Source organism: Cricetulus griseus, chromosome 3 (assembly GCF_003668045.3).
Source record: "Cricetulus griseus strain 17A/GY chromosome 3, alternate assembly CriGri-PICRH-1.0, whole genome shotgun sequence".
Taxonomy (NCBI): Eukaryota; Metazoa; Chordata; class Mammalia; order Rodentia; family Cricetidae; genus Cricetulus; species Cricetulus griseus.
Window position 1 is genome coordinate 132,802,356 of NC_048596.1, and position 26,469 is coordinate 132,828,824.

A 26,469-nucleotide genomic window follows, 5' to 3' on the forward strand; every position below is an offset into this window, starting at 1 on the left:
AATTAAGATTTCCTCCAATTTTAAATGACAAATATGCATATATATACATGTCCATATATTTTAATCTCTCTGTAATTAATCTGAAGTTTTAAGTAGTAGAAGCAGTAGCACAATACATCTGATAGTGTTGATAAGGCTTGTTCAGGTCAATTAAGTGTCTCACAATTATAAATTATGCTTGCTCCAGTTCTATAAGAACCCCGCCACAGTCTTTGGGATGGAGGAAAATCACGGGTTTCCCATGTGCTCCAATTTTGGCTTCATCACTCAGACTTCGAATCTTCTTTTTCTTCAAATCCATCACAGCTGCATTTATATTGTCCACCTGGAAAAAGGAGAAAAATATGGGTACACCTGAGATGATAGAATACCAAATGCTACTGTATGTCTTGAGCTCATGCCATCTGTTTCCTCTGCCTTCAGCCAGGACTATTCCTAAAGCATCACATAGGCTGGGGTAGGGTAGCTCACTCCTGGAGCACTTGCCTAGAGTGTATGCAGTCCTGAGTTTCACCCTCAGCACAAAACAAACAAACAAACAAACAAACAAAAAAAAAAAACAAAGGCACCACACAAAATAAGCCTAAATTTTTCAGGAAGAAAAGAGATAAAAACTGCAACACCAAACACCTTTCATTAGTGGCTGTTTCCTTTTGCAACCTACACAGTATATTATGCTTATTTATTTATTTATTTATTTTGGTTTTTCGAGACAGGGTTTCTCTGTGTAGCTTTGGAGCCTATTGTGGCGCTCGCTCTGGAGACCAGGCTGGCCTCGAACTCACAGAGATCCACCTGCCTCTGCCTCCCGAGTGCTAGGATTAAAGGTGTGAGCCACCAATGCCCAGCAAATACTTTAGACATTTCTTTTAACATTGAATAAACTTTTTCTGAGGGAATTGCATTTTCCAACCATAATGGGGGGGGGAAGTTTGTTATATGTGGATCTTAAGTTCCCCAAGGGTTCTTTAGTAAACATGTGCTCCCCAGATGGTGCTGTTGGGAGATGGTAAGCCTTTAGTATGTAGGGCTTAGAGGGAAGTCTCAGAGCATTAGAGCTATGCCTTTGAAGGAGGCAGTGGAGCCACAGCTGGTCCTCTCCTGGTGTCTTTTGCATCTTGCCACCATGTGCTGCCTTCTAACAAGTAATGAAGACAATAAGTCATGGACTAGGAGCTCCAAGCCAGAATACACCTATCGTCTTTACAAGTGCATCGTCTCTGCTATTTCTTGCAGTGGAGGAAATCTACCAGCACAACCATCTACTGTGTGAATAACTAAAATAAAGTGGCCCTTAAGTTTTTAGCAGTTTGCACTTAGTAGGTATTCAGCAAATATGTTTCCCTGATCCCAAGCTCCCCTGGCTCCCCCACCCCCAATCCTACCTGGTTATGACCTTTGAGATTAAAACTAGAAATGAAAACCACTACAAAGCTGCTAGCAAAATGTTACTTCCATCTTAACACCACAAACTTGTGATTTCAATTCTTGGCTGATTCTCTTCAATGGGTCTTGTTTATTTGCAGTACTGAAGAAAAGGGGTCAGACAAGTGATGGGGACACTGGGAGCTCCATGTAATAATAATGGCTTAGGCTGTAGGGCCTGGTAAGAGTGTATGGGATTTTGAATGACAACCCATGTGTTCTTCAGGGTTACATACAGAACTACAGACACATTTATTAGTCAAAGGGCTTAGAACCAACGACACTCCAAAAGTAACAAGCAATTCAGAAACCCAGACCTTGGTTTCTGATTCTGTTCTCTAGTTATTGGATCAGGGCTTCTTGGAAGAGTATTTGAATCTAGTGGAGAATATGAGTTTTCAGCCAGAGGAAATAAGAAAGCTTAGAAATTTTTGTAGAGTTATTTGTACAGGTATGTTTTGTCTACATGTATGTCTGTGCACCATGTGTGGGCCCAGTGCCTGTAGAGGACAGAAGAGAGTTGGATCCCCTAGAACTGAATTTATAGTCATGAGCTGCCATGCGGGTTCTGGGAATAGAACTGGAGTCCCCCAGAAGAGCAATAAGTGCTCTTAACTGCTGAGCACTGCTGAGCCACCTCTCCCACCCCAGATAATAGAAAGTATTTTTTTTAATTCTATGGTATGTCAACCCACATAGATCCAAATAGCTACTAAAAGCTGAAGCTGTAGACATAAGTGCAGGCTGATGCAACTTTCCATTTATTAAGTGAGGCTACCTTCCAAAGAGAGAGTATGGATAGAAAAAAGGAATGGTTACTTTATAGTGGTAAAATGAACTGACTTCTTAGGTAGATGAGCAAAGTTAATGCCAATAATGACATTAACAGTGTCTTGTTTACTGTGTTACATTTATTGACACGTGACAATAAGAATGGCAGCTACCTTTCCAAATCAAGAATCTCAGTTCAACCAGGAGAAAAACATCTCCCTCAACGACAGACAGTTTAAAAGGAACCAGAAAGGTTCCAATGTGTCAAGATCACCAACATAAGGAAAGCATGAGAAACTGTCATGGGTCAGGGGAATCCAAGGAGACATGACAGCTGAATCTGGCATGAAATTCTGGCACAACAACAGAAGGACACCGGATGAAAAGTATAGAAATCTGAAAAAAATCTATACATTAGTTACTAACAGTGGCTCAACCTTGGTTCAGTAACTGTGACAAATGTATCACACTAATAATAAGATGTTCTTTAATGCAAATAATCTGAAGAAGTCAGTCACATTTGTAATGACTGGATCTTGTTAAATACTGGTTAGAGAAAGCCAACTATAAAATAACACCTTTAACTCTGTTTTGTAAGTATCTATGTATAGATCCTCATTTCAGAGAGCTGCCTTTAATGATGATTGGCATAATATTACCTAGTGAGTACCTATTTGATAGGTAAGGGCAAAATGACACATTAGAAATTACTTTAAGATGATTTAACAAAGAAAAAAGATGTGTCAAGATCATGGAAACTGTTAACTGGGTGATTGAAGTTTAGGGATGAAATAGGAAACATCAATAAAAGTCTAAAAACTTAGACTTCAAAGCCCATATAGGAAAAAGAAAAATTTCAAGCTCCTCTGAGCTCCCAAAGGCAACAGATAAGGCTAAACAAAGGACTGGGTATGTGACTAGAGGCCTAAGAACAGATAACACACTCCAGGAGTGTCAACATTTCTGGGTCCTATAGAAGACCAGATAGCCATCAACTCATGGTTGTAAAAATCCCTGGCCCAGGAGATAATTAACAAACTTATATTCCCTACAATATCCTGCTCAATTGTATCCTGCTTAAACATACAGTTATTGTTTTATCCTATGTATCCACAGAGGCTTTGTAATCTCGATACTTTCAGTCTTGTGGACTTTCCCTTAAAAAACAAAACAACAACAACAACAAAACCCTTAGCTGTAAGCTGTATTCCACTTGCACCCAAGTGGGTGGAATCTTTGTTTTAGCTTGATAATAAACCTTTGTTTTTGCATTTGGTGAGTCGTCTCCTTGGCAGTGGTTCTTTTTGGGTCCCGAGAACTGGGCATAACAAGGGGTTCATAATTTTTCTACTTGTCATTTTGAAATTTTATAAGTATATATTATTTATAAGTATGATGCCTTTTGATAACCTCAAACTATGGCAAAAACTTATAGACCATTCTACCCAAGCATACATATCTACAGTTTAGATGTCACATTTCATATGTTAGTGTATTATTTAATTGTTTATAATTTAAGAAGTAATCCTAAACTAAATGCCTTAGCTTTATTTTGTTGAGATAAACCATCATGACCAAAATCAACTTTGGGAGGAAAGGGTTTATTTCATCGTACAGCCCTTAGATCACACTATTCACTGATGGAAGTCAGGGCAGGAATACTGCTTACTGGCTTGCTCTTCCTGGCTTGTTCTCTTATTGAGAACCAGACCGACCCAAGGCTTTCTAGAGGTCCCAATGAAAGGACAAAGAGAGCAGTAGTTTGGTGTCCTCATCCAGGGGCTGACTTGGCAAGGTCCAGATCTCAGGGGAGCCAAGGTTACAGTTTCTGAGGATCTTTCTCTTCCCCTTGGGCTGTGGTTATTAGTCCTAATGCTGTGTGGAGTTATCATGTGTTCTCTTTGTCTACACCTCCTGATTTAGCTCTCTGATGACCTGGCCACTCCCCTCCTGTAAATAGTATATAAGAAGCTGTGTAAAATTTCCCCATCCCAGTTTTTGACTTTGCCTTCTTTATTTATCATCCCTTAACCTGGCCTCATTTGGGACTCTCACTCTTAAGGGTTTGGGTTATTTTCTTTTATTTTTTTTTTGGGAGGGGGGTTCGAGACAGGGTTTCTCTGTGGCTTTGGAGGCTGTCCTGAAACTAGCTCTTGTAGACCAGGCAGGCGGATCTCTGTGAGTTTGAGGCAGGCCTGGTCTACAGAGTGAGTTCCAGGACAGGCTCCAAAGCTACACAGAGAAACCCTGTCTTGAAAAACTACACAGAAACACACAAAATAATATTCTGACTGCTTTGTTTGATGATTACAAGAAGAATCAAGCTGTCTATTTTCTGAATTGAAAATACATGTAATAGCTATTAAGAAATGCAAAAACAAACAAACAAAAACCCCAACAACTTGCTTTGGGAAATAAATTTTGCCCCCCCCCCCGCAGTAATAAAAACAACATGGTCAGTAACACCCATCTTTAAAAATGCCTTCACTATCTTGCATACTTGCAGTTGTGCTGCTGATAGTTCTCTGGGGTACTGAATGACATTAGTGTAAATCTGGGCTACTGGATCCCTCTTTAACTTCTTGCCAGTCACTGAGTGTGTTAGTGTGAGTTTGTAGCTGAAGCTGATTGTCCCTTTTTAATGTGAGCTAATAGTGACAGTTACCCAAGACTTAAAATGCTTACATTGACATAATTAGAATTCCAAAGATTCAGTTAAATTTTTATCATCTCAAGTACTCAGTGGCCCCTTTTAAAGATGACAGTGTGGGGCTGGAGAGATGGCTCAGTGGTTAAGAGCACACGTTCTAACAGGACCTGGTTTTGGTTCCCAGCACCCACAATAGTGGTTCACTACCCTCTGTGACTCTAGTTCCAGGGGACCCAATGCCCTCTTCCAACCTCTGTGGCACCAGGCAAGAAAGTGGTACATGTACACACATACTGGTGAACACTTACACATATAAAATAAATAAATCTAAAAAAAATTAAAGTGACAATGAAATTTTCTTTGCTGCAAGGCAAGTTTTTTACCTTGTATCCTGCAAGTACATAATTCTCAGTTGAACAAACAAGCAAACTGCTACAAACAAGTAACAATGTGCCATTTTAATAGCTCATGAGAATTTGATTGATTTAACAGAGAGACTTCATTTTACATAAAAATGTAATGTTGTTAATTGATAGCAATAATGAATGAATTCAATCCTCAAACTGATTTAAATCTATTACAGCTAACTGAAAAGTCTAGATTAAATATTTATGTTTCAATCCTACCCTAAAGGCTAAATCTAAGTGAACTGTATAAACATCACATTACTCTGAGTAGAGCAGGACTGATTGCTCTGCAGTTAAGAGCATTTGCTGCTGCTTTTCTACAACACCCAACTCTGTTCCCAGACTTCAGTTCCCAGCACCCACAATGGGTGGCTCACCACCACCTGTAACTCCAGATCCATGAGACCCAGTGTCCCATTCTGGCCTCCACAGGCACCCCATAATAATCTATAAAAATTGTCTCTCTTCAGGGGCTTCCTGTGTATTCCTAGGTATCAGGTGACATTTGTTCCCTAGTGATGTGCCCAGAGTCAGGACCCCCCAAACACAACCAAGAGACCAAGTCCTATGTAAAAGCAAAGAATCTTTTTTTTTTCTTAATTCCAGCATGCTGGGGCCCAGCATCCTACACAAAGGCAAGATGGGGACCATGGGAGAAGGAAGTGGGGGCTTCTTTTATGCCTTACTGAGGGGGAGTGTCTAAGAAAGTTAGGTCATTTTAGATATGATTGGCTTAAGCAAGTGGTAACCATATTAGTGCATTCTAATTAGCTGGGGCTAGTCAGAGGCTGGACAGGGATACAGTTTTCCTTTTTTGGTCTTTTTTTGAAACAGGGTTTCTCTGTGGCTTTGAAGGCTGTCCTGGAACTTGCTCTTGTAGACCAGGCTGGTCTCAAACTCACAGAGATCTGCCTGCCTCTGCCTCCTGAGTGCTGGGATTAAAGTCCCTGCCCAGTTTTCCATTTTTGAGCAGGCCTGGGACTTGTTCTCAAGCTGTTGTGCAGGCTGGCTCAGGCCTGGCCTGGCCTAGTACTGCATGTGCCAGGCCTCCTCTTTGCTGTTGGGGGTGTTGGAGATTGACTGCCCTTTATTCGTGGGTTTTCCTCAGAAACTGCTTGTTGAGTCTCAGGAAACTGAAGTTGAGGCCTGATCTCTGAGAGAAAACTGAGCAGCTTGTTAAATCGTCAGCTCGGTCCTTCCTCTAGGTTTCCCTATTTGCTACAAAGTCTGGTAGCACCTGTGTCCGGCATTTCCCAAATGCTGGGCTCCACTGACATGTTCACTAGTTGACAGTGAAACACTTTTAAAGTCTGATTTTAATGACAGGTGCTACAGTTTTGCTTGAGCATCCCCCAGAGACCTAATCTCCAGAACATAGCACTATTAGGAGGTGGTGGAACCTTTAGGCAGTGGGACCTCATGGGATGGAGTTAGGTCCCTGGGGATATGAGGGTTGTGGTGGTTTGAAAGAAAATGGTCCCCATAGGGAGTGGGACTATTAGGAAGCGTGGTCTTGTTGGAGGAAGTGTGTCACTGTGGGGGTGGGCTTTGAGGTCTCCTCTGCTCAAACTATGCTCAGTGTGACACACAGTTCACCTGTGGATCAGGATGTAGAACTCTCAGCTCCTTCTCCAGCACAGTGTCTGTCTGCATGCCAGCATGTTCCCCACCACGATGATAATGGACTAAACTTCTGAAGCTGTAAGTGAGCCACCACAATTAAATGTTTTCTTTATAGGAGTTGCTGTGCTCATGGTGTCTCTTCACAGCAACAGGAACTCTAAATAAGACAAGGGGGATGATGGCATACTGTGCTTTCATATTTCTCTGTAATAAAATACACCTATAAAACAATGTTAGTATGTAGTGAAATCTCATCAAACTGTCCACCTGTTTTGCTTTGCCTTGTTCTCTGTAAATGTTGCCATCCCATGAAATCCCCACATCTAGGAGACAGTGGGACAAGTACCACTAGCAAAAAGATTTCCTAAGGAGGGTTATTAGAAGCAAAAAAGAAAATCGAGTTTTTAAAGGTCCTTTCACTATGTGGCCCAAACTATCCTTGAGCATGTAGGCTTTAGTGATGTTCCTGCCTTCGCCTATAGGATGTATGGGATAACAGAAGTGAGACACCACTGGACTACACTGAAATTATTATTTGTGTGGCTGTTTGCCGGTGAGAAGTCAATGTCTTCTTCAATTACTCTCACTTGCTACACTTGTGTGGCAAGCTTACTGAGCTATCTTTCTAGGTCCCTGAAATTACTTTTCAAAGCAGAATTTCTCTCTTCTTGATTGGAGAGCATTGCTCAGGATGAAGGAACTAACCTATTTCACTAACCTTTTGCTTTAAAATCACATAACTTTCATAAGTTATATAGGACTCGAAGAAGGAGGAAGGACCAGAACATAAAAAACATGAACAGGAAAACAACTCTTCTGTTATGTGACCATTCCAACACCAAAACTGTAACTAGTGCTGCATGTTTTTACCATTTACATATCTTACATTAAAAATAATTATTTTTCTTATATACTTTTTCTTGACAGCCTGCAAGAGTAACAACATCTTTAAATCAAAACTTACATTCTTCCCAGTTCCCATTAATGTTGATACACTCACCCCTCTGGTTAAATCCCTTGAGACATCGAGTCTCTGCTGCCTCCCCACCCCAGCAAAGTCTCTACACTGCACTGATCCACCATGCCGGGGCTGCCTCCTCATCCACCCCTTGTGGCTGCACTCCTCACACCACCTCAGCTCACACTCATCATGCTATGACACGCCTCCCCTGCATGGGGGCCTCTCTCCCTAAACCATAGGCTCTTCATCTTTTTGTTTTTGTTTTTGTTTTTCCAGACAGGGTTTCTCTGTGTAGCTTTGGAGCCTATCCTGGCACTCACTCTGTAGACCAGACTGGCCTTGAACTCCCAGAGATCTGCCTGCCTCTGCCTCCCGAGTGCTGGGATGAAAGGTGTGTGCCACCAACACCTGGCCAGACTCCTCATCTTGTTTAGGCCTCCAAATTATGCACCCAAGAGTCCTAGTGTGAAGAACTTCCTCATCTTGTTTCTTTCCCATACTTGCCCAATGAATTTACCCCCATGACTATGAACCCACACCAATTCCCATGAGGACACACATCCCATAACACCCGGTGTCTGACTTCCTATGTTAACCATCGTATCCTCCTGCAATGATCTACTCTACATGTCACTAACCCTGATGCCCCCACGCAGGCAACCTCTACCCCCCCAGCACACACACACACACACACACACACACACACACACACACACACGAGTCTGTCTCTCCCTCACACTGCAGAGGTTATTGTACTCCACATACCAATCCTGTGTGGACCTCTTAACATGTGTGGCTTCCACTCACTGTATAGGGTTGTGTCTCATCTGCTCATATTGTGTCACACAGTACCAGAAACCGGGCAGGTTACAATCAACAGATGCTGATTTCTCATACTTCTAGAGCCAGAAAATGTGTTCACAGCAGAAACTATGAAATCAGAGGTTACGAATGGGGTCCCAGTGAGAAAGAACACAGGATACTAGAAGAAATCCATTTCTCCATTGGGTGTACTTATGATGACAAAACAAGGATGATATTATGAAAGAAATGGCAAAAGACCTACGAAAACTACGAACACTTACTGTTGTGTGATGTTCTTAGCAGCTGTTGTCTGCTTATCAGCATTCAAAAAATTCAAAGCCAACCCAATAGCACACAGGATCCAGATTCCTTGTGTATTTCCCATCTTTACAATGACTTTTTCTTTTATATTACTTTACTTTCTCTTTAAAGACTTCATTTTTTTAAACTATTTATTTTGTTCTCTAACTGCCTATACCCATTTTCTTTCTTTCTTGAGCCTACGCACATTGTAAAACACACTGGAACCTATTGAGAAGTTTTTTCCATCTATTGCTGCATATCTTTTTTTTTTTTTTTTAGTGCATGAGCAAACTTTAGACTGTTAAGCTACGACCTGGATCCTCAGAGCAGCTCTCTTGCCTGGCTCTGCCCGCCTGCCAGTTGGAGGTTCGTCTCACCAGGAACTGCATTCAGCCTTCCTAGAGCACTAGAATGCTGATGCTTTCACTGTGGTAGGCATTTTTACTTCATTTTTTGTTCTTAATGTACTGGTTGCTCAAGAGCTCACCAGTAGGCAGAAACTCTTAAAGGGGCCATATGCTTCTCCTCCCCCGCCCCAGCTTTCTTGGGCTCTGAATGGAAATATAGGCCCATGTTGGTACGCCAAAATGTTGTGTGATGTTTTCTTTTACTCTTTTGGCGTTTTGTGGGGCCCAGCTCCCAGATAAATCACACATGGAGGCTTATTCTTAGTTATGAACGCCTGCCTTAGCTCGGCTTGTTTCTTACCAGCTTTTCTTAAATTATCCTATCTTTGGCCTCGGGGCTTTTATCTTTCTCTATTCCTGTATACCTTTTCTCTCCTTCTTTCTCTGTGTCTGGCTGTACAGCTGGGTGGTTGGCCCCTGAAGTCATCCTCCTTCTCTCTCATTCCTTCTCTTCTCCTTTCCTCCCAGCTTTCTCCTCATATTTATCCTTTCTGCCTGCCTGCCAAGGACAGAATGAACACAAACATAGCTTTGCTGGGTCTGAGTTTGCTCAAGCCCTGCTATCTACTAAGCCTTTGCCACTTCTGCTGCTTTAATACTAGGTCGTGCTCTATGTGTATGGTATCAATTCTGCTGTAGAATGAGAGACATGTAAAATAAGGGATTGGTAGGCAGGGTGCTGGCAACTTTGCAATTAGGTATCTATATACCACCTGGTAAGTTAAACCCATGCTACTCATCAAAATGGAGTTGGATGAGTTGGTTACTCTTTGGGTTGTGTGTCCTTGAGTTCAGAGAGACATTTCTTACATGTCTCCCCAGAAAAGTCATGCAACAAAAAGATAGATATAGACATAGATACAGACATAGATATCTTAATGATGTATACAACCAAACTGCTGGAGAAAGCTGAGAAAACCCTTTGTGTGTGTGTGTATATGTGTCTGTGTGTCTGTAGTCAGATACCTTTTTCTTAAAATTACCATTCTAGAAACTATCAATGGATGTGGCATTCCATTTCCCTAGTACCAACTAGGTTAATTGGAAAATTTCAGTTCTGAGTGTTCACGTTACTTTCCCAGTTTGGTATTGGAACTCAGAGCACATGCTGTGGCTGGCAGTAAAATCCAAATGTGCCATACCTATAGTCTGTATATAAAATGTCGGCTAAACAGTTACTGCACTGGTACCATGGCTACTGTGGTACCTAGTACATGACTAAGCCAAAATCACTTTATCATTTTGTGCCAAGATACACTGTTGGTACCTGCTCGCTCTTACACCACTGGTCAAGTGACAGGTGAGAAGTGTAAGTCATGTTTAGCCTAAATAGTAACTTGGAGACTAGTCATGTGCACATAGTTCTGTTTATACCTCATGCCACTTGCTCTTCACTTAATGCAAGTAAACTGTGTCTGAACTATGCGCAGCTAGCTTTATTTTAACTGCTTGGCAGCCAGCATAGCCCTTGAAAAAAAAATACTATAAGAGCCAAACCCTGATCATTCCATTTTAAACATTTTCATCCAGTCCTTTCCCCAGTTCTTTTCTTCTTACTCTATGAATTTAAGACAAAGACAAAAAAATGAGAGCAGCTCATGCATCTGGTGTTAGTAGATAATTGCCAGTATTTCTTCGTTATGTTTTAAGCAAGGGACCTTAGGTGTTATTACTCTTGTTGTTATGCTTGAATCAGAACAGGTGTCTGGACAGAGCCAGGACAGTCCTTTCACCTCATTGCTTGGCCCTTTGAGCAACCTTGCTAAAAGGTGCTTGCATACTGAGTACTGCCAACTTCCAAGTGACTTGGATATTTTGCTTTCAAAACCAAGATGCATTTATAGTTCATTTTGGAGTTTTACACCCAAGGAGGACTGTGCATTCCAGCATCAAATCTGCTTCATTTAAAACAACAGCTGGAGTATACTTCCATTCTAAAAGGCCTTGTTTAAAGCTGATTGGTTATGCTTACAGTATATAAAGTTTGTCTTTATTTGCTAGATCTTCTTAACCATTAGTGAGCTTTCCCAGTTGCTGCTAGTATTTTGATAGGGTTCCACCAGTATTTAGTTTTTACATCATTTTAATGTATAGTTTCAGGTCTCATTAGACAATCCTAATCCCACTACATTTCTGTTTGGCTCCAACATCCCACTTCTGACAACCAGATATGGTGGGAAATTACCAATACGGAGTCAGGTAGAAATATAAAGGTATTTAATAGGGAAAAGCCTTACTTACAGAGCGACCTAGCCAGCCGGCGTGACAACAGCCTATACAACAAAAAACAAAGTAAAACCAAAAGAGCAAACACAGTCATACTACGTCACTCTGACCACGCCCTCACAAGCGTGGTCAGACACACCTGTAGCCAGCCCCTAAGTAGGCGTGGCTACAGCTTCCCCTACATGTGTCTGTGTGTCTGTGTGTGTGTGTCTGTGTGTGTGTATCTGTGTGTATCTGTGTGTGTGTGTTTGTGTGAGTGTGTGTGTGTGTCTGTGTGTATGTCTGTGTGTGTGTATCTGTGTGTGTGTGTGTGTTTGTGTGTGTGTGTGTGTGTCTGTGTGTGTGTATCTGTGTGTATCTGTGTGTGTGTGTGTGTCTGTGTGAGTGTGTGTGTGTGTCTGTGTGAGTATGTGTGTGTGTGTCTGTGTGAGTATGTGTGTGTGTGTCTGTGTCTGTGTGTGTGTGTGTGTCTGTGTGTGTGTGTGTGTGTGTGTGTGTGTGTGTGTGTGTGTGTGTGTGTGTGTGTGTGTGTGTGATGTGGTGCTTAGGACCCTTCTACCTTGTCAGTTTCAACAACCTGGAGTATTCTGTTCCCAAAGGCTAGAAACATTGTTGCTTCTTGCATATGTGAATGCTGCTGATCCCAACTTCCCCATTACAGATAATTAGAAACTCAAATCATTTTATAGCTTAAAAAATTTCACATTGGTCTTTTTCTCAGAACACATTCATGATTACAGCACTTGGAAAGCATGGCTCTTCCTGTTAAGAGTCAGCATCTAAGAGCTAGAAAGATGACTAAGTACTTAAGAGCATGCCTGCTCTTCCAGAAGTTCAGTTCCTGGCAGCCACCTAGCAGCTCACAATCACCTGTAACTGAAGTTCTAAGGGATCCAGTGCCTAATATGCCCTATTCTATCCTCTTTAGATACCAGGTACATATTTACTCACAGGCAAAACACTCACAAGCATTTTTAAAAAGGCAGGATCTAGGGACTTGCTCTCAAAAAAGGCCTTCTTCAAACCTGCCTATTACCATCAGAAGAGGCCCCACAGTCCTCCCTAGTTTTGTGGGCACACACACATATAAAAACTCAGAGAGAGAGAGAGAGAGAGAAGAGAGGTGACAGATAAAATTCCCAAGTCACCTCATAAGCACTTTTCTTTAGGTGCTCTCTGATTTCCTGTCCTGTTGGCTGTTGAACAGCAGTGACTGAGGCAGCCCCATAAACCACATGTGACAGTTCAGGACAGGAAAGGGAAATCCATGTAATTAAGCCACTTTTGTGTGTGGCGGCTTCGGGGCAACAGATGCGTATCAGACTGAAGTAGACTGAGCACTTTCCACACTGTCACATGTCACCTGCCTTCATTTTATACTCATAACATTTCTATTTCCCTCTTTTGATCTCTACTTTTGAGTTTGCTGTTACTTTCCTGGACTGGCACTCTTCTTTACTTTACTGGACTTCTGACTCACAGCTGGCCTCCTTTGATGGCATGAGCTCTCTTGATGTGGAACCTAGACCACACAGTGGAGGAGAAAGGAGAGTAGACTCAAAGGCAGATGGTCCAGCTCTTTTCATACCGGGGGCTTACACAAACCCTCTGTCCACTGATAAAACCTGCAGCCAAAGCAACCTCCAAGGATGAAAGAAAGGACAAAAAGAAGGCTGTGTGTAGTTCCCTGGCCTAATGCTGGATAGCTTCCCCAACCTCTCATTTTAAGGTTTGATCATACAATGAAGGCAACTGGCTAAGAGTGTATACCTTGGAAACAGAAGAAATCTGGTTTGAACCTGAGCCCTGCCATGTATACCTAGTGTTATTGTGGGCAAATTAATAAAGTCTCAGTTTTTTTTTTCTCCTGTCATATGGGTCATAGTATAATCCTAATAGAGCAGCTATGAGAGTTAAAGAAAACAATGTGCCTCAAGTATTTCACTTATGCCAAAGGGTATGCATTTGTTTGTTAGCTATAATGACGGCCTTTCCACATCCGCCTCCCTCCGCTGTAGTGGCTCTCTCTCCCTATTCTCTGGGGGAATTCCTTCACAGTCATTATAGCCAATGCCCCATGATACCTTCCAGCTCCTTGAGCCAAGCAATCAACTTCTACCTCATTGTATTACTGATAAGACACACATCTTAATTCTATCATCCTAGTAGAGCCCACTTGACTGTTTAAATATCCCCACCTCACTGGGAACACAGTCCATGTATTTTTGCTTAATTCTAGGTACTTAGCAGGAAGTAGGTTCTCACGTATGAATATATCCTTGACTTCATTCAACCTAGCTCTCTTCTGGATTAGGACTGTGCCATTAATTTTTTCATTATGTCTTGCTGATCAATTGTCCTATCAAGTTAATTTAAATTGAAGCCTAATTGGCATTGCTGGTAGCCTCAAAGTCAGTTATCTCAACATGGTCATCTACAGATAAACATTCTCTATTGAGAATGCTCTTGTCAAACATTTCTTCATTCTTTCTTGGACACTGTTAGCAAAATGCAGTTTAGGAGATATTAAAAACTGGGGCCCAGAAAGATGGCTCAGTGAGTAAATGTGTTTGCCACCAATCCTTATGATCCCCAGAACACAGAGTGAAAACAAAACCCGCTCTTGAAAGTCGCCCTCTGACCTCCACATGCATGGTGTGGTATGGTGGGGGGGGGTATAATTTTTTAAAACTTCAGTAATTGAAAATAATTGGTTTTGTAATAAGGAACAAGTTGTTCAATTATTTATTTATTTGTTTGTTTGTTTTGGTTTTTCAAGACAAGGTTCCTCTGTGTATCTCTGGCTGTCCTGGAACTCAATCTGTAGACCAGGCTGGCCTCAAACTCACAGAGATCCGCCTGCCTCTGCCTCCTAAGTGCTGGGAATAAAGGCATGAGCCACTACTGCCTGGAAAGTTATTCAATTTTTAAAGGACAGATCAGAATTATGGGAATACTTTGGCTGGGGTGTTGCTCAGCATCTGGCACATGTTTAGCTTGCATGAGGCCCTCAGTTCAACCCCTGGCATTGCAACTAAAACCTTAGCATGTTAATGAAATTCTTACTTCATAAACTTTCTTCATGTGCCTAATTGCCTCATAGTGATAGTGGAAAGCACATTCCTATTACAAACAGTCCACATTTAATCAGTACACCCACTTTGGTGGCCTATTTTAAGTCTATTAGATCTAGTTGTCCTCAAAATATATGAAAAGGAGTGAATGAATGTGCACTGGTACACACTCATGCACACCACACACACACACACACACACACACACACACACACACACACACACATTCACCTTTAAAGAAGAATGATAGTACCATTCCTTTTAAAACTTAATAAAAGACTGGGGCTGGAGAGATGGCTCAGCAGTTAAGAGTACTGGCTGCTCTTCCAGAAGATCTGTGTTCAATTTCTAGCACCCACATGGCAGCTTACAACTATCTGTATCTACAGATTCAGGGGATCTGACACTTTCTTACCAATGCACATAAAATAAAGTTAAATCAATTATTTTTTAAAAACCTTAATAAAGGAGTCTGGTCACAGGCAGCCTTAATCAGTACAAAGCATTTGTGAGAGAGATTTCAAACAGCAGATATTAAGATAATAAAATACCTCGATGCAAACATGATGCATTCCTCCAGCCTTGTTCTTCTGCAGGAAGCCTGCGATTGGACTGTCACTTCCCAGTGGGTGAAGCAGTTCCATCTTGGTGTTTCCCAGGTTGACGAAAACAACAGATACTCCATGTTCTGGAAGTGGGACTGCCTTACTTACCTGGGCCCCTAGAACATCCCTATAAAATGCCGAGGCCTTTTCCAAATCTGGCACTGCTATGGCCACATGATTGAGCCGGCCCAGGTTCCACACAGGACCTGACACGTGCTGCAGGGACTGTGATGTGGAAAAATTTTTCCCTGAGACAACTGGAGTTTGGACTCTGGAGAAAAGCCCTTGAAAAAAAAAATCGAATGGCCATTAATATCTCTGTAAAATGCATATACTGACATTCACAGCAACAATATTCCCGCAGGAAAACAATGGGCTATCATCCAACTTTATTGATGCTATAACACAGAAGAACCTCTGCACACATCATGCTAAATGATAAGAGCTGAACATAAAAGTCATACACAGTCTGTCCCCCTTATCTCAAGCATCGGAACAGCTCACAGCAGAGAGAGTAAGGCTGGAGAGAAGGGAGAATAGGGATTGGGGTGGTTTGAATGAGAGTGGCTCCCATAGGCTCATATAATTGAATGTTTGCTCCCCACTTGGTGGAATTGTGTGGGAAGGATTAAGAGATGTGATCTTGTTGGAGCTATGTCACTGGGGATGACAGAAGTCCACACCATTCCTGGTGTCTGTTTCTCTACACCCCATTTTCTGATAAAGGTGTAAGTTCTCAGCTGCTGCTCCAGTGACATGCCTGCCTGCCTGCAGTCATGCTTCCCCCATGAGGGTCATGGACTCACTCTCTGAAACTATAAACCCCTTCTTCCTTCTACAAGTTGCCTTGACCGTGGTGTCTTCATAGCAATAGAAATGTAACAGAGACAGGGAATTGTTTCCTTTTGGGTTATGAAAACATTTTGCAACATGATAAAGATGATAGGTGTACAACATGGTGAATAAAAGACTGTATATTTTCAATAGTTACATGAACTTTATAAAGAAGGAAAAGGTATGATTCTGCAACATCTTAGTTAGGGTTTCTATTACTGAGACAAAACACCATGACCAAAAAGCAAGTTGTGGAAGAAAGGGTTTATTTGGCTTATACTTCAGCATTGCTATCCATCACTGAAGGAAGTCAGGATAGGAACTCAAACACAGCAGGATCCTGAAGGCAGGAACTGATGCAGAGGCCATGCAGGAGTGCTGCTTACTGGCTTGACTACTGTTTCAGAGGTTCAGTCTATTATCATCATGGTGGGGAGCATGGTGGCATGCAGGGAGATATAGTATTGGAGCTGTAGCTGATAGTATTAAGTCTTGTAGGCAACAGAAAATGCACAGACACACTGGGCAGTATCCTGAGCATAGGAAACCACAAAGCCTGCCCCCACAGTGACACACTTCCTCCAATGAGGCTATACCTACTCTATCAAAGTCACACCTCCTAATAGTGCCACTCCCTATGACATTATGAGGACCAATTACATTCAAATTATCACATGCCAATAAGAGTCTGTGGATAAAATTTTGTAGACCAAACAATTTGGAATAAAGAGTTTAAAAATAATGTGATCCCCCAGGTTTTATTGAGGTATGAATGACAAGTATAAATCATAAATTAAGATTTATAATTTATAAATGTATGTTTAGAATTATAGCTTATAATTTATATTTTGTAATTTATAATTATAAATAAAGTATAAATGCTGAACATTTATAATGTGATATTTTGATATTCGTATATCTTATGGATTACCACATCAAGCCAAGTGTGTGTGTGTGTGTGTGTGTACAAGTTCACAAAGGTCAGAGAATGAAATCAGGTATCCTTCACCCTACCCTTGTATGTTTGCTTTTGAGTCAGGTCTTGCTCACTGATTGGCTAGACCGGCTGATCAGTGAGCTCTAGAGATCTGCCTGTGCTCCTTCCCCAGAGCCACAACTAGGACCAATATGTGCAATCATGCCTAAGTTTTTTTTGGAAACAATTTTATACATTTTATTTAAATAAAACTATTTTATACATTTTATTTAAATTAGAAACGATCTAATTTCCTTCTCCTTCCCATCAAAATCTGTCAAGTCATTTGGGGCAGGGCCTAGGCTCTCCCCCTATGGCAACTCTTGTAACACAGTTTGTCCAACAAGCCCACACCTATTCTGAAAAGGTCACACCTCCTAGTTGTGCCTCTCTAATAACCAAACAGTCAAATATGAGCCAATGGAGGCCATTCCTGATCAAACCATCACATATACATACCAGAAAGTCTCAATTTAACACCAAAGAAGACAGCCTTATATCTTTGTACATGGAATGCTCTAAATTCTGTGGGAACTCCTTCGACCATAAGACGAGGTAGGTGCAGCTGGGGCAGAATTACATACAGCTGGCAGGGAGGCACAGGCTAGAGTGGCTGAAGTCTCTGGTTCGAAGTCAAGTTAGATGATCCTACTCATCCCAGGGTTCTAGGAGGCTCTTAAACTGAAGAGGAGGGCATCCTAGGATACACATAGGAAGCCTAGTTTCAATTCAATAATAAAATAAATAAGTTCTAAAAGGATGTATCCCAGCCTGTGGGATTAGAAGGTAGCAGGATGGCCATGAATTCTAGGTCATCTTTGGTGTACATAGTATCAGGCCAACCAGACTATATAGGAAGATCCAGTCTCAAAAAAAAAAAAAAAAAAAAAAAAAAAAGACAGCAGTCAATTTAGGTCCAACACCAGCTGTCACCTCTAGTCCATCATCAGCTGTCACCTCAAGCCCAACACCAACAGTCACCTCAAGTTCAATGCCAGTGGTCACTTCATGGTGGAGTCAATGTCAGTACATCCCAGAGTAAGGAGAATACACCGCCAGGAGGCCCTACCAGCATCCTGCCTGAAGCCCACATTTATACCAACAAAGTGATGCCCTCATTCCAACTCTGCCTGTACCCTGACCTTAAGGACCCCAAGTATCCCCCTGAGGGCCATAAGATGGTCCATTTTGGTTGTTGCCAGGACTCTGCCATATATGGGCTCCGGCCAATCTTGAGGTCTCACAAATGCCTCTAGTACTTCCCGTTAAAGAAGCTAGAAACAAGGACGACTCATATTCAACATTATTTGGGGGGCTTTTGTTTTTTTCTAAGTTTTTTTAATTTAAATTTAAAACAATCTTATTTTACATACCAATCCCAGTTCCCTCTCCCTCCCATCTTCCCACTCCCTCTACTGACCCCCCCATGCCACCCCATCCCCTCCTCAGGGAGGGTGAGGCCTCCCATGGGGGAATCATTAAAGTCTTTCACATCATTTGGGGCAGGACCCAGACCCTCCCCCATGTATGTAGGCTGAGAGATTATCCCTCCATAGGGAATGGGCTCCAAAAAGTCAGTTCATGCACTAGAGATAAATTCTGGTTCCACTGCCAGTGGCCCCATAGACTGCTCAAGCCCCCCACCAACTGACATCCACATTCAGGGGGCTTGGTTTGGTCTTATGCAGGTTCCCCAGCTTGCAGTCTGGAGTCCGTGAGCTCCCACTTGTTCAGGTCAGCTGTTTCTGTGTGTTTCCCCAATATGGTCTTGACTGGAGGACCCCAAGAGAGACATAAATGGACACCCACCCAGAAGGGGAAAGGGACAAGATCTTTTGAGTAAATTAGAAGCCTAGGGGAGGGGGGGAGGGAGATGGAAAGAGAGGAGGGGAGAAGGGGAGTGGGGAGAAGAACATGAGAGATCAGGAAGGTCGAGTTGGGGGAAGAATAGAGAAGGAGAGCAAGGAAAGAGATACCTCAATAGAGGGAGCTGTTATAGACTTCAGGAGAAATCTGGCACTAAGGAAATTCCCAGGAATCCACAAAGATGACACCAACTAACCATCTAAGCAACAGTGGTGAGGCTACCTTAAATGCCCTTCCCCTATAATAAGATTGATGACTACCTTAAATGCCACCATAGAGCCTTTATCCAGTAGCTGATGGAAGCAGAAGCAGAGATTCACAGCTAAGCACTGAGCTGAACTCCTGGAATCCAGTTGTAGAGAGAGAGGAGTGATGAGCAAAGGGGTCAAACCATGCCTAACTTTTTTACATGTGTGCTGGGGGTCAGCCCTCAGGCCCTCATGCTTACAGGCACTTTACTGGCTGGGCTATCTCCCCAGCCCCAAGGTAACTTTGTAAAGATGTGTTTATTCTGACCCTCAGAAAGTCACAACTCTAGTTGTAGGTTTCTCTGCTCCAGCTCAGAATGTATAACGGTTTCAGTCCTCTGACCTCCAGGATGTTTAATTTGTCATTACTCCATTAAGGAAGCATTACTTTGCTTGAATAAACTACAATGCATAATTATCTATTAATAAACCAGTAGGACACTAATAAAACAAAAGGGTTAAAAACAGGAGTGCAAAAAACAGGAGATAGAACATGGTAGTATAAAGGGGAATAATGGAACGGAAGGGTTAAATTGAGTGGGGATAGGAGGGAATATGGGAAGGGATAATTAACACTAAAGACCATATGGAAACGTACTCCTGTAGAAGCGCGCGCGCGCACACACACACACACACACACACACACACACACACACACACACCCCTCATTTAAATGGAGTCACCCTATAATGGGGCAACAATGCCTCTATTTGACACACAGGATAACAAATAAGAAGCCCAGTGCCCACTGCCAAAAATGGGCTACCTCTTTTGAAGTAATTAGGCTAACAGATATCATAGAGTCCCCAAACTACAAGCTATTGCCAATGCTCTTGGTTACCCTCCAGAACTCTTATTGCTGATGACACCACATATTTAAGTAACAGAACATAAAAGAAACAAAGCTGGTACTCACTGGAAGCTTCATCATGGCTGTCTTATCTTTCACTGCTATAGGGGCTATGCACACTGCTGGAGGAGTAAAGTAATCACCAGCCTTACCTTACTGTGATCCACGACAGCTACAATCACCAGGCTGACAAGACATGCCCACTGGTGCAACAGTGGCACAAACGTCATGAGAATAACCGACAACTTTCTGATGGGATTTAACGGCCCACTTCACAAGCACCACTATCAATGCATAAAACTGAGACTAGACGGGTCATAGTCCCTAAGGGAGAACTTTCTACTATCACTCTGCTAAATGGGCCTAGTATTAAACTGACTTATTGTTTGCTTGTTTGTTTGTTTGTTTTTTCGAGACAGGGTTTCTCTGTGTAGCTTTGGAGCATATCCTGGCACTCGCTCTGTAGACCAGGCTGGCCTCGAACTCAGAGATCCTTCTGCCTCTGCCTCCCAAGTACTGGGATTAAAGGTGTGGGCCTCTACCGCCCGGCTTAAACTGACTTAATGACTTATTATATCCATAGATTAGTGTATCTCCCAACGCTGATGAGGGAAGCTTCAATTTAAGTAGATGGTAATTAACACAGAGACTTGACACTGGTCAAAGTACAGAAAATAGATCTCAGTCCTAAATGAAACATACATGTATGTATGTATGTATGTATGTATGTATGTATGTATATATGTATATCGAATTTCCTCCTCTAAAACTTAAGGATTACTGTGGAAGAGGGGACAGACAGAGTTTAAGAACTAGAAGCTGTGGATGATTACAAGGAACACAGCAGTGCAGCCTCATATATGAAGTCAGAGCAGTTATGACAACATGCAAAAGACGTGCAAAAATTCAATCCAGACAGAATCCCAACATGGAAAAAATAGTGAGCATGAAGTCCCACCTCTAGCTGATGAGCTACTGGCCACTGACGCTGGTAAGAGAGGGAGAATCAGTTTTCTTCAAGGGTGTCACCCTGGGTAGCGAGACACACACACACACACACACACACACACACACACACACACACACACACACACACACACTTCAGTGGTATGTCATGCAGCCTCTTGCCTCTAATTCCTAAATATTAAGATTACAGACATGATCCACCAGCCTCTAACTCACTTCTCATTCGGGAAGATTTATCAAGAGGTACGTTTTAGAAATGGTTGAAAGTATTCAGGTATTTTCTGACTACTAACATTTTGATGGAGTTTTGCTGCTAGAAAGTATTAGACACACACCACTATATTTGCTTTTTGGTAAAGGAATCAACAGTACAGTCTTTCTGAGTTAGTCTGTTGCTTATAACCCACACAATAAAACAAAGCTGCTGTGACTCACATTTATCACTTGGGGACTTTTCATATACCAATAGAAATGGAAACTAAACAATAAGTCTGCCTTTGGGTAAGCTATAAAGCAGCTCCCCACAACGGATGCTATATGCCCCAGTTTCCAGGAGCTCTCCATGTCTTGCCAACTGCTAGGATTCATCTTCAGTGGAGGGCAGACTTGGATGGGTAAATTAGGTTCTGCCCTTTCCCAAGTACAGACATATGGTTTTATTGCATTGCTTTATTTATTAATCAATGCTATTATGAAATCTTACCAAATGTGCAGTCCTTCCAAACTACATTGTGAAAGCACAAATGCTGAAATATGAGGGGGCACAGTATGGCAGCCTGACTGCCTTTTAGTCTACATGGCCATAAAATAGAGGTGAGGATTCAGGTACACTGAATACCTTATGTTATTTAATCTTTACCATGACCCCATAGGATGGATATTATGGCCTCCATTTTCAGACGTATGGAATTAGGCCTATAGAGATTAGGTTCTTTTCCTCAACATCACTTAAGTGGCAAAGCAGAGCTGTTGTAGAATATTATTTCAAGATGTGTTGCATTTGTTTATGCTGCATTTGCTTAACTCTGTGAAGCTGTGATTCTTTGCTTATCTAAAACACTTGATGGCCTAATAAAGAGCTGAACAGTGGGCCAACAGAGAAGCAGAAGAAAGGATAGGTGGGGCTGGCAGGCTGAGAGAATAAATAGGAGAAATGAGGAGGAAAAGGAATGAGGGAGAAAGAGAGAACAAGGAGGAGGATGTCAGGGGCCAGCCACCCAGCCACCCAGCCACCACCACCAAATCACGCAGCCACGCAGCCACCCAGCCACCCAGCCACCCAATCACGCAGCCACCCAGCCACCCAATCACGCAGCCACCCAGCCACCCAGCCACCCAGCCAGCCACAGAGTAAGAGTGAAAGTAAGACATATAGAAGTAAGAAAAGGAAAAAACCCAGAGGCAAAAGGTAGTTGAGATAATTTAAGAAAAGCTGGCAAGAAATAAGCCAAGATAAGGCTGGGGCATTTATAACCAAGAATAAGCCTCATGTGTGATTTATTTGGGAGCTGGATGGTGGGCCCCCCAAAAAGCCAAAAGAGCAAAAAAGACAAAGAGCCAAAGAGAAAAAACAGAACAACACAGAGCCTTGAGCCTAGGTTTGTCAGACATCAGAGTTGATGTTGGGAAACTACTATGTTTAACTCATTCCTCCACAACTCCTTCCCTTTCCTTTTTGTTCCATGGATGGGCATCAAACCCATGGCCTTGCATATGCTAGACAAGTACACTCCATGGAACTATACCCGGAGTCTTTCACAACCCTTTGCTTCTCACACACACACAAAAGATTTATTATTTCATTTTTGAGATAGAGTTGAAGGGACACTAGCCTATTCAATTATGTGGCTCTGGCAGGCCTTGTCCTTCCTTCATCCCATTCTCTCTGCCTTGAAAAAAAAAAAAAAGAGGAATACTCCCTGAGCCAAGACACACGGGGGTGGGCCTAGGCCCTATCCCAAAGGACACGATAGACTCTGATGACCCCCTATGGAAGGTCTCACCATCCAGGGGGAACAAAAAGGATATGTGATAGGTAGGGTTTTAGTTGGGGGAGATGGTAGGGGAGGAGGGGAGAGAGAGGGAATTGGGATTGTCATGTAAAATAATCTTGTTTCTAATTCAAATAAAAAATCTGCAGGAAAGAAGGAAGGAAGGAGGGAGGGTAGGTAGGTAGGTAGGTTAGGTCACATTCCTAAGGCTTGCCACCAAGTTCTAATCTCTTATTTGGCCACTTCGTCCTCCTGAGGCTGACTACCAAGGTCCAGCAATGAGAAGCCCCCTTTGGCTCACCTAATTAACATGTCCAATTAAAATAAAAACACCTCATCCTAACCTGGGGTTTCCCCCTTCACCTTTATAAACTGCCTTTTGCCTGTGAGCCACATGTGTCTCCTCTCTATCCAGTGGCAGTCCTTTGTCCCTCCAGGACAAACATCCCTTGTCCCCTTCCCCTTCTCCCTGGTTCTCTATTTCCTTTACTACTGCACCCTAGCCCATTCTAACACAGACCTCCTCTTTTCTTCCTCTTAAAAATGACACTTAGCAAGTCATCTAGTAGCAAGGTCATCTGCTACTGCTTTTCTGCCTGAGTCAGAAAGCAGTACTTTAACTTTTCTTCCTTGTTTAACAAAGGGTCTCTGTGAAAACAGGTGTTTGGGTGTGGTTTGTGCTGAATCTGGGGTCTAGGAGTGAGCCCCCGCTGTGCAGGAGTCCCCTTCACATGTATCTTAGGTTGGTCTCAAACTGGGTCTCAAGCTGTCGGTTTCTATTGCTGTGAAAAGACACCATGACCATGGCAACTCTTTTTTTTTTTCCCCCTGAGACAGGGTTTCTCTGTATTGCTTTGGAGGCTGTCCTGGAACTCATTCTGTAGACCAGGCTGGCCTCAAACTCACAGAGATCTGTCTGCCTCTGACTCTTGAGCACTGGGATTAAGTATGTGCACCACTAATGCCGGGCATGGCAACTCTTATAAGGAAACATTTAATTGAGAGGGCTCACTTAAAGTTTCAGCATTGGGTCCATTATCCCATTATCAGCACGACAAGGTACTGGAGAAATAGCTGAGAGGTCTACATCTTTTTTTTTTTTTTTTTTTTTTTTGGTTTTTCGAGACAGGGTTTCTCTGTGTAGCTTTGGAGCCTGTCCTGGCACTTGCTCTGGAGACCAGGCTGGCCTCGAACTCACAGAGATCCGCCTGCCTCTGTCTCCCAAGTGCTGGGATTAAAGGCATGTGCCACCAATGCCCAGCGAGAGTTCTACATCTTGCAGGCAAAGAAAGTTGACTGACTCACTGAACAGTATCCCGAGCATAGGAAACCTCAAAGCCCACCCCCACAGTAACACAACTTCCTCCAACAAGGTCATACCCACTCCAACAAGCTACACCTCCCAATAGTGCTACTCCCTATGAGATTATGGGGGCCAATTACATTCAAACTACCACAGCAGCTGAGAATTCTGGTTCGCCTATGTCTATTTCCCAAGTGCCTAGATTACAGGTATGTGCCACTGTCCGGGTTTATGTAGCAATGTAGACTGAATCCAGGCTTTGTGCATGTTAACAAAGCACTCTAGGAACTGAGCTACTGTCTCAGCCCAGATCCTCAATTTTTAATGTCATTAGTATATGTCTGACAAGCCATGCCTGCTTTCTAAGAGAGTTTGCTATGAGAGAATATGTGATTTTGCCTTAGTAGATATTTGCAGAAAACAACTTATGACAATCTAAGATGGTGACTGACATTTGACCAGGCATATAGAAAACAGACCAACAGGAAATATTAGCAAAACTTCAGCATTAGATGTTAATCGGAAAATCATTTTAACTATTGTGCTTGGTCAAATTGGGCGGTGGTTGCACACACCTTTAACCCCAGCACTCGGGAGGCAGAGGCAGGCAGATCTTTATGGTTCCAGGCCACCCTGATCTACAGAGAAAGTTCTAGGACAGCCAGAGCTACACAGAGAGACCCTGTCTAGAAAATACAAAACTCCAAACAAAACAAAAACCTATTGTGCTCTGCTGTCTTTTGATACAACACTCTTTCTCTTACACACACACACACACACACACACACACACACACACACACGTATGTATGTGTATCTCACTGTACTAAACTGATTATAAAGCAGCAAAATCTATTAAGGTGTACTTTTTTGTTGTTTTTTTCTTTTGCCTTCAGCTCATCACTTTGCCTTGGGAACTTGATAGGACAGACAAAGAATTTTGTGATTGGCCAGAAAGGCTGGAAAAAAAAAATCAACTTTGAAAGATGACTGGTATGTAGGTTTCAAAAGATGAGGAGACAACTTTTCAGGAAGGAAGTATAATATTAACAAAAGTTCATTCCCTTGAGTACCTTTTGAGCATGCCAGCTAAAGACTTTGTCGCAAATGTAATGGAGTAACTCTGGGATGACACTGCCTTATATTTTCTTCCCAATTATAGAAGATCTCAGGCTTAGGTGTAACTGCCACCAGGAAGGAAGAAAAGAAAATGGAAGAGGAGAAAGAGAGTGAGACAGGCAGAAAACTTGGCCATCTGTTACCATGATTCTGCTTATCAATAAAAGAGATGGAGGTCAAAAGAACTCAAAGAACTTACAAATCCTAATGTTTCTTTCCTCTTTATGTCAAATGAAAAATATATGGGATAGCTAAGTGCATAAAACATGCTTGGACTCTGAGAGACTTTTCAGGGCTCGCCACTTTGCTGGTTTCTCCTGATTAACTGCTGTCCCTGCCTTGCCTGTGCTCCCGGGCAGGTTACCTGACTGGTCCATGTTTGCCAAGGGCAACACAACAGCAGGGAGAGAGGATCAATAAGGAACTCCAGCGCTAAGGCAAGCAGCTCCAGAAGCCAAGCGTTTCAGACCCAGGCCTTGGCCACCCGTGGCCTCCCGTCCAGCGTGCCCCGCGCCCCGACGCCCCTGACGGTGCTCGCTATTCACCTGTAGCGCCCGCAGCGAACGCGGCGGCCTTCACTAAGCACTTCATCTCGTGAAACATCACGCTGGCACAGCGACCTAGCAGGGCAGACTGGACTAGGGAAGCCGCCAGGGGTCGGGGCCTGAAGCCTGGGGGCGTGTTTAAAGCTGAAGTGGGCGTGGAAAACAGGATCGGGGCGGGGCGCGAGTCCAGGGGCGGGAACACCCTGTCTGGGGATTGACCCGCCGCTGAAGAGAGCAGGGAAAATGGAAGGGCAAGGGGCGGGGCGTAAAGCCAGGGGCGGGGCCACAAGGTCGGGAGCTTGACTGATGTCTACAGAGGGTGGGAAAAGCGAGGCCGTGGTGGAGCGAGCTGCTCTTCCGTTAAAATACGAAAGCAGAAAAGGAAAGCAATCACACGACATCACTTGTATTTCTCTTAGAAATACAAAACAAGACTTTTGGTGAAAGAGATGAGGCGATTGAGAGGAACAATACATCTTTCCGGTTCTTCTGCCCCGCCTCCACGCATGCGCAATA

At 42.8% G+C, this 26,469-nt stretch overlaps 1 protein-coding gene across 2 annotated transcripts; it reads right to left on the minus strand.

Annotated features, from left to right (window-relative positions):
- Nucleotides 1-42: 42 nt before the first annotated feature.
- On the minus strand, nucleotides 43-26,249 carry Mcee (methylmalonyl-CoA epimerase). Of its 2 annotated transcripts, XM_027408078.2 has the most exons (4): nucleotides 25,954-26,100; nucleotides 17,526-17,764; nucleotides 15,203-15,540; nucleotides 43-325 (listed from the first exon to the last, which is right to left on the minus strand). In XM_027408078.2, the coding sequence occupies exons 2-4, from the start codon at nucleotides 17,611-17,613 to the stop codon at nucleotides 173-175; spliced, it is 579 nt and encodes a 192-aa protein (XP_027263879.1). In that variant the 5' UTR covers nucleotides 17,614-17,764; nucleotides 25,954-26,100; the 3' UTR covers nucleotides 43-172. The 2 variants fall into 2 exon arrangements, with proteins under 2 accessions (XP_027263879.1, XP_027263880.1); XM_027408079.2 differs by lacking the exon at nucleotides 17,526-17,764 and having other exon boundaries at nucleotides 25,954-26,249.
- Between the last annotated feature and the right edge of the window lie 220 nt (nucleotides 26,250-26,469).

Bases quoted from the DNA above. Each gene is read 5' to 3' on its own strand.
- Mcee (XM_027408078.2), bottom strand. From the start codon at position 17,613: ATGGTCGAAGGAGTTCCCACAGAATTTAGAGCATTCCATGTACAAAGA. The intron at 15,541-17,525 runs GTATGTATATGT...TTTTTTTTCAAG, and splicing joins TGTTAAATTGAGACTTTCTG to GGCTTTTCTCCAGAGTCCAA. The intron at 326-15,202 runs GTATTTTATTAT...TCCTTTTTCCAG, and splicing joins TGCATCATGTTTGCATCGAG to GTGGACAATATAAATGCAGC.